Source organism: Centruroides vittatus, unplaced genomic scaffold (assembly GCF_030686945.1).
Source record: "Centruroides vittatus isolate TY-2023 unplaced genomic scaffold, ASM3068694v2 contig_602, whole genome shotgun sequence".
NCBI lineage: Eukaryota > Metazoa > Arthropoda > Arachnida > Scorpiones > Buthidae > Centruroides > Centruroides vittatus.
The window spans coordinates 607,657-620,799 of record NW_027122368.1 but is presented as its reverse complement, the minus strand read 5'-3'; the positions used below and the strand labels follow the sequence as shown (position 1 = coordinate 620,799).

Here is a 13,143-nt window from a genome sequence, read left to right as displayed (position 1 = left end):
TCTCATATCTAAATTAATAATAATGATTTTAATAAATAATTTAGAACATTCTGGAAGAAAATAACTGACCCGGGGCAGGAATTGAAGCCGCAGCCTCCGCTTGCCGTGATGATTGACTTGGGGTCCGGGTGGTGCAATCGGTAGCGCACCGCATGGCAAGCGGAGGCTGCGGGTTCAATTCCTGCCCCGAGTCAGTTATTTTCTTCCAGAATGTTCTAAATTATTTATTAAAATTATTATTATTAATTTAGATATGAGATGGCACCTAACGCTTACCTCTATACCAAATTTGTTTATATTTATTATTTAATTATAGCCATTTATTAGCCTGATTATTTAGGCGTTGGTTGATTTACACAATTTAATTTTTATTTTGTTGAGTAGAGATTTTAATGTTTCAAAGTTAAGAAAATTTTATCATCATTTCTGATGATAAAATTTTCTTAACTTTGAAAACCCAACTAATTTCATTATTTTTAAATTATGTTTTATATTTTCCTTTTGACTGAGTAGATTCAGATTTTTAAAATATTCTATATTAGAATTATGTATAATCAGTCATACTTAAGACAATCTCCTGTTGGAAAGAGAGTTAAACAGTAAATCTTGCTGCTTTAAAACAATTCCAAATTTTGTAATTTTTATATAGTGTTTGAAATGATTTTTGGATTAGATTTATTCAGAACTGATAAAAAATTAAATGTTAACTTGTTCAACTCATAATAGCAAAGTTAAGACAATCATTAGCTTTTTTTTACATGTTTAAGCAAAAATGACAAATAACTGCCAATAAAAATATCAGCAGAAAAGAAACAGAAATCCTACAATATTATTCTATTTTTGTTGGCACTAATTCATAATAAGTAATTTTATTATTAATTAATTTATTAATATATTAATATTTTATTTCGTAATAAACCTATTATGGATTTAGACAACTGGACAGTGGATTGAGTAAAAGCAGAATTATTTATTTGTTAAAGGGTTGAAAGCCCTTAAATTTATCAACACTCACTACAATGCTCATGTGAAATCCGTGAATTTAACACAGTTGTCAGAAATTTAATTGTAAACAAATCTGATAGAAAAAACACTCCTTGTGAGAATCAGATTGGAGATCACTGTTGATGATAACAATCAGATGGGAAAGTTGACACATAGGTGTCAAGAATGCACTGTTATTGTCAACATTTGACGATCATATGACCCCTTTTCTCATGACAATGAGATAAAAGCAAGAGCTACCGGAAACTCTGGGCGAGTGATCGAACTAAAAGTTATATTTGGTAACTGTGTGCATTCTGTCTCCCGGACCTCCATATAACGGACCCAATCCAACGAAAGGAGAAGACACCAGTTGGAAGACAACCAGTGGCTACGACTCTTCCATACAGACAACATTTGCCATATCAACTCTCCGCTATGCCTGAAAGGTATTTAGGGGCTAGGAAACTTATAAACTCTCTCTCCAATCTAGAAAGTAGGGACACGGCATAGATAGTAAATTGGTCGCTCTCCTTTGTAAATAGTCAATAGAATAACTGCATTTAGCCGTATAACCTATATATTCCTTTAACTCTGTGTAGCCTCGTGTATGTTATAGTTAGCCAATTAATAAACCTTTATTTCGTTATATGTTAAACCTGTCTCCTGTCTATCCAGGGACACCTGTCGACTTGCTCACCTCCCTCCCCATTCACTTTTTGCACTCCTAAAGCCATCCGATGACTCCTAGGTCGGGTTTTAACAACCTGTGCTGATTAAGTGGTTACTAGGGTACCCCCCTTTAGCCCCCGGCTTATCTCACTCTCATCATAGTGAAGGCACCAATAGATCCTTCAATTGTACGTTATAACGGTCTAGCATGTTCATAATATTTTTGACGAAAAAAAAATTTTGCAAGCTTCTCATATTTAAAAAAATTGTAGCTGCCAAACCAGAAAATATGGTTATAAATTAGGTAATAACTTTTAACCCATCACTACTTTATGTTGTTCTTTTAATTCTGTTAATTGTATCTATTTTCTGAAGTAATTAAAGATGTTTAAAACACAATAAACAAATTCTCTCTGGAAGTAGAATTTGTATATAAATTGAGAAGTGCTTGTATATAAAAGAAATTTTTTAAATGTAATCATTAAGAATTGTGAATTAAATAATTTAAATTCTAACCTTTTTCAAATTCTTCTAAAATGTCTTCATCATCATCTTTGTCCACATTTGTTATTTCGACAACAGATTCGTCTTCATCTTTCTGTGAACTTTCTAAATTTTTATCTGCTTTTGTAATTTCTGCCTGTGCTAAAATTCAATAGAAAATAATAAAATATGTCGTCCATCTTAAGAACATGTATACATTTTAATGTTAAAAATATATTACATTTGTCATCATCATCTACAATGGTATCTGTCTGCACTTCTGTCAGTTCTGATTTCTTAGTTTCTTCTTCGGTTTTTTCCTCTTCTCCCAATTTCAATCTCTGTTGCTGAGCCCAAGTTTTTAGTTTCTTTAGACGTTCTTGTTGTTCAGCTAACCATACTTTTCTCTTCTCCTCTGCTTTTCTTTTATCCTCTAAAATCACTATTACAATTAGAAAAAGTTGAACACAAGAATATTAAGTGATACAGTTAAAAGTTTACCTTCTACTTTTTCTATATAAATTTGATACTGCTCACTATCTAATAAAGGACTACAAGATATGACTTGTGGTTTATTAGAAGGAAGGGGTTTCAGATAGGGATGGTTACATATCCGAGAAGTGTGAACAGTTATCAAATAACTACATGTTCCTGGTTCGTCTACCCGATGGATGTAATCGCCTGAATCTTCTTCACAGAAGAACTATAAATAAAATGTATATCAGCAGCTATAAAAACATATAGTTACATTTTATAATAAGTAAATAAAACAACAATAATTTCAGAAACTTAGAAAATTTTTTTGGATTAAACATTAGAATTAAACTTGTTAATTTTCAGTTGATGGGCATATATCTTAATCAGTGAATATTAGGATTGATTAAAAGAGATCTGTTCATGCCATGTCACGTGGTCTGGCACAAGGAGAGAGGAATAACGTCATAAGCATACACCGATGAACAAGTGGGGAGAAGATCAGTCGCCTCACATGCTTTCTTTTTGGCATAGAGTAGTGAAAACGTGCCCATATTATTCAGAATCTGTTCAAGATTGAAACATGGTGCCACCACTGTGAGCTAACCAGTAGACGAGCACATATGCAACGGAAACGTCCAACTCACCAACAAAGAAAAAATTCAAGACACACACCTCCACGTGTGAAGTTATAATGACTGCATTTTTTGGCATTGTGTGTGGACTTTAAAGACCCTCACATGAGCATCAATGCCAACTGCTACAATGCAACCTTTTGGTAATGTCAGGGTTGACCCCTATCAACCCTATTGACTTAGAAATTAAATGCATTATTTGGCAGGAAAATCTCACCTTACCCTGGTAAGATTATAGTGATGTGGATGTTGCCAAAATGATTAGAGTAGGTAAGCTTCCACCAGCTTGACCTTGATCGATGGTATCAAAAAATTCAGCATCGACAAAAATACCCTCCCAACTTACGACTACTACCCCTCTCATCAGCTTGTCCCTGACATTTAATTCAAAGATCCAGGTGATCATCCCATGTTTAGGATTTACACTGATGATTCCAAGATGGGTGACAAAGTGGGTGCCGCTTTTGTAGTTTACTCTGACATAGGCTGACAGCTTCACAACATTTGCTTCCATCTAGGTACACACTGCTCAATAGCACAGGCAGAAACTTTAGCTATTTATATGAGCTTAATTCACATTAGGCGTAGGAAGGACAAAAGACACTACTTACACTATCACTTACATCACCAACTGCCGTAAATAATCAGGCTATAAACGATTAAAGATTATAAATAAATTTGGCACTTGAGGTAGGCGTTAGGCACCATCTCTTATTAAAATTAATAATTATAATAATTTAAATAAATTTAGATTAAACTGGAAGAAAAGAATCGGCCCGAAGTGGGACTCGAACCCGCAACTCCCGCACGGTAAGCAGGAGTTGTGGGTTCGAGTCCCACTTCGGGCCGATTCTTTTCTTCCAGTTTAATCTAAATTTATTTAAATTATTATAATTATTAATTTTAATAAGAGATGGTGCCTAACGCCTACCTCAAGTGCCAAATTTATTTATAATCTTTAATCGTTTATAGCCCAATTATTTACGACAGTTGGTGATGTAATAGATTAATATTATCGGGTTTAATGAGTGTTTACTTTGTTTACACTATCACGTTTATTCTGACAGTAGGGTAGCTTTACATAGGATTGCAAAGTCTGATAGCTACTTAAAACTTATCCATCTCATACACCACATTCTCAGACACTTAAACAACAATATTAGAATAGATTTCCAATGCGTCCCTGCTCATGGGGTTCTTGGCAATGAGACCGCTGATCGTCTTACCAAACAAGCTGCAAGTCTTCAGTCACTAGTACTTTCAGTTATATTCCTACTTCATACATCAACAATCACGTCAAGAAGCAAATCTTCATTCTCTTGTAAAACAGCTGGGACCATGACATCACTGGTAGGCTCACCTGTACTTTCATCCCCAAGGTTGACACTACTGCAATTCTTTGCCACTTTTACCCTAGTTACACCCTCACTTAACTACTTACAGGACACGGCAACTTTAAGCAATACTTGCATAGATTTAACCTTGGGAACAATCCACAATGCGATTGTGGTATTCAGGAGGATCAAACACCACTTCACTTAGTTTTTTGCTGCAATAGGTACAATCCCATTAGGGATAGTTTAATGAGAGCTGCTGTTCTTGAAGAATACAACTGGCCTTGCAACCCACACCAACTCATTCACACACATACAATGTTCCATCATCATCTCGCATTCATATCCTTTAGTGGGGTTCTTGAGAGCACTCATTCCAGGGGCACGGGTGGCAATTAGCTTTCCCTTGCTTTGTTCAACTGTTGGTATATAGCGGCCTTTCAACTTTGTATTTGAATTCTTATTTTCCGTCTTCTTTTCAATCTAAATTTGGTTAGTTTAAGTTACTTATAGTTGTAAGTTAGATTAGGGACTTAGCTTGGTTTCTGGTTAGGTTAAATTAGATTAGGGTTGTTAACTTTAGTTGTCTGGTTAGATTCATCCTAGGTTATAGTAGGTTAGTTTAGTTAGTAAGTTAATGTTTAATAATAAATAAATAAATAAAAATAATAATAATAACAATAAAAAAATTGGGGTCTTGCTCATTTGTCTTCTGTCAGTCTGTCTGCCTTGTCTAGTTTGTCATCGTGTTCATTGTTTTCACACTGTCTGTTTAGCTGTTAATAGTATTAAGATTCACGCTCGCATTCAGTTTTATAAGAATTAAGTAGATATAAGTCTTCCTACTAACAGCCACTTGACCCTAACTTCTACACTAAGCTATTCAATTATTGGTGTTCGCTACACTCAGGTTTTCTTTTAGACCCTTCGGGGACTACGGCCTTGTAGCCTAAAAACTGCACGTCAACATCAAACGTAGAGGATACTGTAGCCTTATGTACGCTGTTCAGAGGGATCCTACCTTTCTCTACTGTCTATCTCCTCTCCCTCTTTTCTGCTGGCTAAACACTCTGTGTACGGCCAATCTCTTTCATGTATGTATGTATGTACATACAATGCAACATTGGACAAGCTGCATAAAGGCATAGAGAATAAAAGAAATGGCATGCTATCACATTGTCTGATTTTATTGCATGGCAATGCTCGACTGCATGTTGCAAACACTGTGCAGGATGCTTTAGCATGTAATGGTTGGGTGGTTCTGCACCATCCTTCTTATAGCACCAATATGTCACCATATGAGTCAATGAAACAGTTACCCAATGGATCAAGGACCAACCAACATTGTTCTTCATGGATGGTATTTGTTGTCTCCCCAAGCAGTGAATGCATATCTGAATGCCTATGGTGACTTTTTTAATGAACAAAAGTGCATTTCAGCTTCCTCATATATTGCTGTGTTTAATTATGCCCGCCAACAGAATACTCTTTTGTTTGTCTTAATAAATTTACTTGAACAGGTTTCATTTGATTAATTCTCATAGATATATCATTACTAGTTCTAGGTAACTTTTCTAAATTTTTTTATTTTTAAAAAAAATACAATAATGTAATTAAAAAAATTAAGTGACGACTATTATTTAAATTGTATTCTAAACTTTTTTAACCTTTTAGGAGCTGAGGGCAAGTATGCATCTTGACCAGTCTGCAGTGTCCTGTGGTAGCCAAGATAAAAGACCTGATTTGGAAGTGGATCCCATTCATCTGCTCCAATTGTAATAGTGTAAATTATTACTAGAATGCGATTCTCCACTGGAGTATGAATGCTCAGATGATGATTTGGCAAAATTATCTGAAGATAATTTGACAGAAAAGATAAAATAAAATCTTAAATGGCCACAAGAATTTGTTGTTGTAATATGCATAAATACCTTTCAGATACCTCAGACTATTCTGAATGAGTATGAATGCAAATTTTTGGCACTAAAAAATGGAAAGAAAGCTTTAGTGAGCTTAGTAATGAATAAATTAGTTGAAAATTATTATTTTTTCAAAACAATATTTGCAGTTGTAAGAAAGAGAGAATTCAATGGATAAAATGTTGTGTCAAAATAATGTCCAACATATTAATAAATAATTATTGCAAAATTTGAAACGATAAATTGAAAGAAAGGAAACCAGTTAGAAAGTTAATGGCATTTAAAAAGTAATGTTAATACTGATTATACACAGCTTTGTAAATAATAAACATATTAAATATTCTGTAACTAAAACTGTTTTGTTTACATAATTTAAATTTTTTATTAAAATTTAACATTAAAAAATTATAAGCACAAAATTCATAATTTTCTATAACACCTATTTAAATAATTATGATTGGCGATATTAAATTATTGAATCGAACAATATATATACAATTACAGTAAAATATGATGTATTATTATAAGAGATACATCTCTGGAAAAAACTGTAAATAGAATACGAGTTAAACTAAATGGCCCTGATATGTGACATCACAGAACTAGTATTATGGCCTGTAAAATCTAGACGGCCTTGGGTCAAACCTGAGTATACTCGTTTGCAATGTAGAACATTTTTTAACAACAGATTGTATTAATTTTGATAAAATTTTAAAAAATCCAATGATGTCATTTGACTGAGTACTTCTAGCCTCTAAAACCATCTTCAAATTTTTCTTTTGCGCATGCTCAATTGGTATAAACTGCAATTTGTAGCAAGAGTTTATTAAAAAAGTGACAATTCACAAGATGAAGACGTTAACCAGTGATAAAAAGTCAAAATTTTTATTTTATACAGATAAGATATTAATCACAATAGTGACATTTTTTATTTAATGAAGGAATCACATTGTTGCCATGTGGCAATGTAAAATAAACTTTTATACAAATAAAACAATACACCATTTTTATATATATACTATTATTCATAAATAAACCAAAAGAAATAATTTCTATAAATGATAGAATAATGTTAAGCTTAACTCAGACCAAAACTTGGACTGTGGTTGCCAGCAACTATTGCAAAACTCAACCTTGAATAGGTTAAGGATGGGTCATCTGTCAAAGGAGGTAAAGCTGTATCAGACAATTGAAAACAAGCAGGTTATGAAATATTACTAGTCTATTGACATGATTCGTCATGTGAATAGACCAATAACATGCAATGGCTCTGAGGGAAAGCCTTGGGTCATTTTATTCAATGTCCCAAACTCAATAGAAGAAAATAACATCTCAGAGGTCATCTACAAGCAAAACACTAAACTCTGGAAGAGAATCCTTCCTTCAGGAATCCCCTGGGTAGGCAGTGCTAAAGGATTAGCACTGCCTACCCAGGGGTAAGAGCAGAGTAGGGGAGAGCTTTAGGCATGTCATTTTGTCTGTTTTGCCCAGGATCCAAGATAGCTTGGTGGCAGCCAAACACATGTCCATGTCATGGGGGACTATAAGAATCAATGACTTCATACCCCTCCTACGTTGCTTTCAGTGCTGAGACTATGGTTACAGGTCTACCGAGTGCACAGATATCCAGAGATGCAATCATTGTGTCAGGGGCCATAGATTCACAGACTGCTGGAAAAAGGAAGAGGCACCCTGCTGCATTAATTTTAAGTGGGCAAATAATAAGACCTCCTAGATAATAAAAAACTCAGTATGGATTATGTGCCTAGAGTCATAGTTGTCCAGTAACATCAAGAATGAAAATCCTATCTGTTAAACTAATTATAGGTTATAGGCAGTATCAGGTCCCTAAATTGGGTAACAACACATTAATCTGTCAAAATATTACCAATCCCTTCCAAACGAGCAGTCTTAGTTCTAACTATCCGACAAATTAATGTACAGAAGTCAAAGGTTGCACCATCACTTGTGCAAAAAAAATAGTAGCTGACCATAGGGCTAACCTCATTTTAATCCAAAAGCACTACCTTATTCAAAATACTATTGTTTACTTTGGAGGTGGGCAAATCTTTCTCCTAAGGACTTCAACCATATTATAAAAACAAGCATTCTATCTTGTAACAAGAGTTTCAACATCACCTTCTGCCCTAATTACAGTATCTATTATGTTACCACTGTTCTCCTTACATGTAATAAGAAAACTTTATACCTATCTTCTGTCTACTGTTCCCCTCTTGAGTGCATCAATAACCTCTTGGGGAACCTACAGAGAATTAATGACAATATAGACTCTCTTCCTTAGAATTGTTGGTGGAGACTGTAATGCAAAGTCTGCTGCCTGGCATAGCCCACAGGAGGATGGCAGAGGATACCGAGTTTGTGAATTCCTCTCTAAGAATGGTATGGCTTCCTGCAACACCAGCCCTCTCCCTATCTATTTCTGTACTAGGGAAAGAATTGGATTAACTTATGTTTGGCTAATTAGCAGACATATTGCCTTGCCCAGTTTTGTCACTTTCTTGAAAATGATAGCACCAGTGACCATCACTATATAAAAACTTCCATCCACATTACAGAACTGTTAGTCAACAATACTTAGCAGGTAAACAAGAAGACTGACTGGCATCTCTTTGAGGAACTTTTCAGAACCTAACGGGCACAGTCCAATGTTGGGGAATTAGCTGATATAAGCGATACTGATTCCCTAGCCAACCATCTTACCACATCCATTCAATCTGCTTACTGGAGCACCATCAGGTTCACTGAGTTGAAGCAAAGGCATGCCATATGGTAGAATGATGCTCATAGCTCACAATGGCAGATAGTTCATAGACTCCAGAAAGATTATCAGAGGAAAAATGATCCAGTGGCAAGGGAAGTTAAGAAACATGAATATACCCATCACATAAACTTATATAAACCCAAGATTAACAAGGCACAAATACTTTTCATCAAGTTTTCATTCATTCAAAAAATTCTTCATTAATAGAATTTATTTTTCTTACTATAGTATTATACTATTTGAATTCTTTTTGTTCAATTCCCTATAAAATATCTGAATATAGTATATTTTCAACTCACTCTTATCTCCGCATTTCGTGGTTGACCCGTCAGATCACATTTACTGCCATTATTATAATACTGACTATGGTAACGCTTCTGTCGATTCTCACTTGATTTATCCTGAAGTTTTAATTAATTAAATAAATCAAAAAAAGAAGACAATTTATAATTCTTAATAAATAAACAAAAGAAAAAGATTATGTATTACCTTTCTAAAACATACTAACCTTGTTAGTTTCATTGTCCCAATCAAAATCAGAATCGTACAAGCCAAGAGTGATAACTTGGCCAACTATTTTACTATCTATCAAAATTTTATAAGAAAGAACACATTAAAATGTAAGTAATAATTTAAACCATTAATACAGTATTTCACAAATATACCTTCTACATGATACTGTTTGATATAATGGCCATAACAAAGTTCATATGTCCACCAATCCTTAGTCTATATAATAAAAATAATTTATTTATTTAGTAATGCTTAATGTTAATGTTTATTTATATCAAATTAAATTAAACATTATCAATAATAAAGTAATGCTAAACATATTAATTAGTATGTAACAAATAGAAAACTTTTTTATCATTGTAAGATGCTTTTAGGACAGTTTATATTTTAATGAAAATGAAGTGGAAGTCATTTCATAAAATTTTAATAATTCTATTTTAATTTCATTTAAGAATTACTACAAATTATTTAATTTTAAAAAGATATGATTAAGAAACCTGCAAATTCCTTACAACAAATTATGCATGAACTTAGGTGCAATTTATATTCATTTTTATGTAAAATATTTATTTAGATAAACAAAATGCAACTAAATAATTAAAATATACAGTAGACCCCCTATAACACGGGTTCATATAACACAGATTCTTATAACACGGCGGAAAAATTGCGATCGGGTTCGTATAACACGCTAATAGAGACTCGTATAACATGGTAAAACGTCATCGCCGACTCGTGTCGTAACAGGATTGGTCAAATCTGGACCAATAGCGGATATTGTACAAACTGTTGAGTTTAAACGAGCACTGGACCTACTAAAAAACATTTATTATTCAACGGCCATAAAAATTATATTTTTATTAATGATGTCTCCAAAGTTCAGCAAATTTTTCGCAGAAAAATAACTTATCGAGAAACACGTGCCCGCCGTTCGATGAGCCGCTCCACGACAAAACAAGCTTAAGCAATGGCGTTGTCGAACGGTGCACACGTGGTAAGTAATCCTATAATTTTTTGTTTATAGCATAGTTTATATGGATTATTACCCAAAAAATTATACGTGATTTGGATATGTTGAGTCAAATTAGTCTAAAATCAGTTAATTTTATGGAAGAAAACCTTTCAAACAGCCGTAGCCCCTAAACTGCACACATGCCGGGCTGTGATTAGCTCGTGTATTTAAGTGACTCGTACAACATGGAATTCATATAACACAGAACGTATCTACCGGAATCGTGTTATAGGGTCTACTGTAAATGAAAATTTAAACTGTTAATGCATCATTTTGTTATAGAAATCTCTATCATCAACTTGTGATTTCTTTAAATAAGTTGCTTTAAGATTTACTATTTAAACAAAGAAATGCAGTTAAATTTCATTATTAAATATAAGTTTATGTTTGATATGCCAAGGTCAGGGTTCCTACTCAAATTTTTGTTTTAAATTCCATAACTTTTCCTGACCAACTTTGTACAAATTCCTGACTGTCACATCCCTTATAGGTGCATTTTTCAACTGGTGGTCTGCAGACCTCTGTGAAGGTCCACAGTCCATCATGGTGTGCAGGTTTTAGGGGTCCACAACAGGAGAAACGTTAAGAACCACTGCCTTACACCATGGTAGTGGTTCTCTATCTATTTTTCAGTGTGCCATACACATTCATGGCATCAATAGATAAACGTTTAGGCAGCTGCTGGGCATTACGAGTCATGGGTGACTCGTAGTCTATTTTAATACAGGGCGGCACGAGTCACCCGTGCTTCGTACTATTAAATTAATATATTTTATTGCATATAATAAAATAATATCAATACATCAAGTATGATGTTTGTAGAATAAGTTATCAAAACATATGTGCCACCCTATGGAAAAACAAGCACCTATGTCTGTAGCCCTAACTAGACATGTCCATACGAGTCACATGTGCCTTGTAACACTGTGAACGTGTTAATTAGTTATTTTTATGAATAACAGTTATATTTTTATAATTGCTGACTTATTAAAATTACTTTAATTTAATTAAACATTTTATTTTTAATTTATCCTGTTATTAATCATCAAATCTACAAATCTAAAAATCTACACAACTTTGAAAAATAGGAAAAAGCCATTATTTATTTATTATTCGTTAACAAATCCTATACAATCCATGTACAAAAGTGTATACAGTAGTGTCTTGACTTATGAGTTTAATTCGTTCAGTGACGGAACTCGTAACTCAAATTATTCATATGTCAAATCAAATTTTCCGATTGAAATGAATTGAAATGCCATTAATCCATTCCACACTCCCCAAACACGACAATTTTTTTGTTATATGCTCTTAAATAAAAAAAGTGTACTTATAAAAACAATTTTGTATAAAAACACAATAGAATGTACTGCAATAAACTGGTTTGTGGATGTTGTGGCATTTACTGCATAGATAAAGAAAAAGAAAAGATGGAAAATTTGAGAAATGAGAGACAGCATGCTGCACGCAACATGGAAGTGAACTAATGCCTACATCAATTCTTTTTCTATAGGATAGCCTGTCACACATTGGAAGAGTAACGAAAATGGCAAAATTATGGTAGTTTTCCATCTTTTTCTTAATCTATGGATTGCTGCACCAACTAGCAATGGGGTATCTGAAGCTGGCTCGTAACCCAAACTTTAGCTCTCAACTCAAAGCTAAACATCAGCCTAGAGATGGCTCGTATCTCAAAAAACTCATAAGTTGGGACATTCAATGTTTTCAGATGATGCTTTCAATGATATCAGATAATAAAAGTAGTTAGCCCATTAATGACACATAAGGAAGCCAGTAATACCAGGCCCCAGACACAGCTTGTGTTGTTTTAAAATTTCAAGTAATTTCAAAAAATTATAATGTTTTAATGAAATTATTTAAATTGTAAATGTATGTGATTTTTTCTATTAACTTTAGTTAAAATAATTCAACTTAAATAGTGTAAAGGAGTGCTTTAGAAGTTAGACAATACAACCTTGGTGAGAAAATACTTTCGACAAGAAATTATTTATTGCGACATTGTCACAATTTTGACAATGTCACAATAAATGCCTGGCTACAATTTTTAATCATATTTTTAACTGATTTAATTTAAAATATATGCTTGCCACCTCAAATTAGTACTGTAGTGTCTTGCCTCTGTACATCAGACTTTTCCGTGACCAATGGGGTTGTGCCAATCATCTATCTTACTCTTTTCAGGGGAAAAGTTTTGAGTTGAAATAATGTAATTTCTGGTTTGCATCAGAAGTTCATATATAGTTATTCAAGGCCTCCTGCCCCTAAGCTTTCTATATCTGGTCTTGACTTGAATGTAGCTAACTCCATTCTCGAG

General features: G+C 33.6%; 1 protein-coding gene across 1 annotated transcript in view; it reads right to left on the bottom strand.

Annotated features, from left to right (window-relative positions):
• The window catches only part of LOC136979302 (protein OS-9-like), a 42,855-nt gene that overhangs the window by 20,581 nt on the left and 9,131 nt on the right, over nucleotides 1-13,143 (bottom strand). The window contains exons 3-8 of the mRNA XM_067275245.1: nucleotides 9,949-10,012; nucleotides 9,792-9,868; nucleotides 9,583-9,684; nucleotides 2,641-2,842; nucleotides 2,381-2,572; nucleotides 2,173-2,301 (exon numbers count right to left, since the gene is read on the bottom strand). Coding sequence (XP_067131346.1) covers nucleotides 2,173-2,301; nucleotides 2,381-2,572; nucleotides 2,641-2,842; nucleotides 9,583-9,684; nucleotides 9,792-9,868; nucleotides 9,949-10,012 — 766 coding nt within the window. The remainder of the gene's footprint in view (nucleotides 1-2,172; nucleotides 2,302-2,380; nucleotides 2,573-2,640; nucleotides 2,843-9,582; nucleotides 9,685-9,791; nucleotides 9,869-9,948; nucleotides 10,013-13,143) is intronic.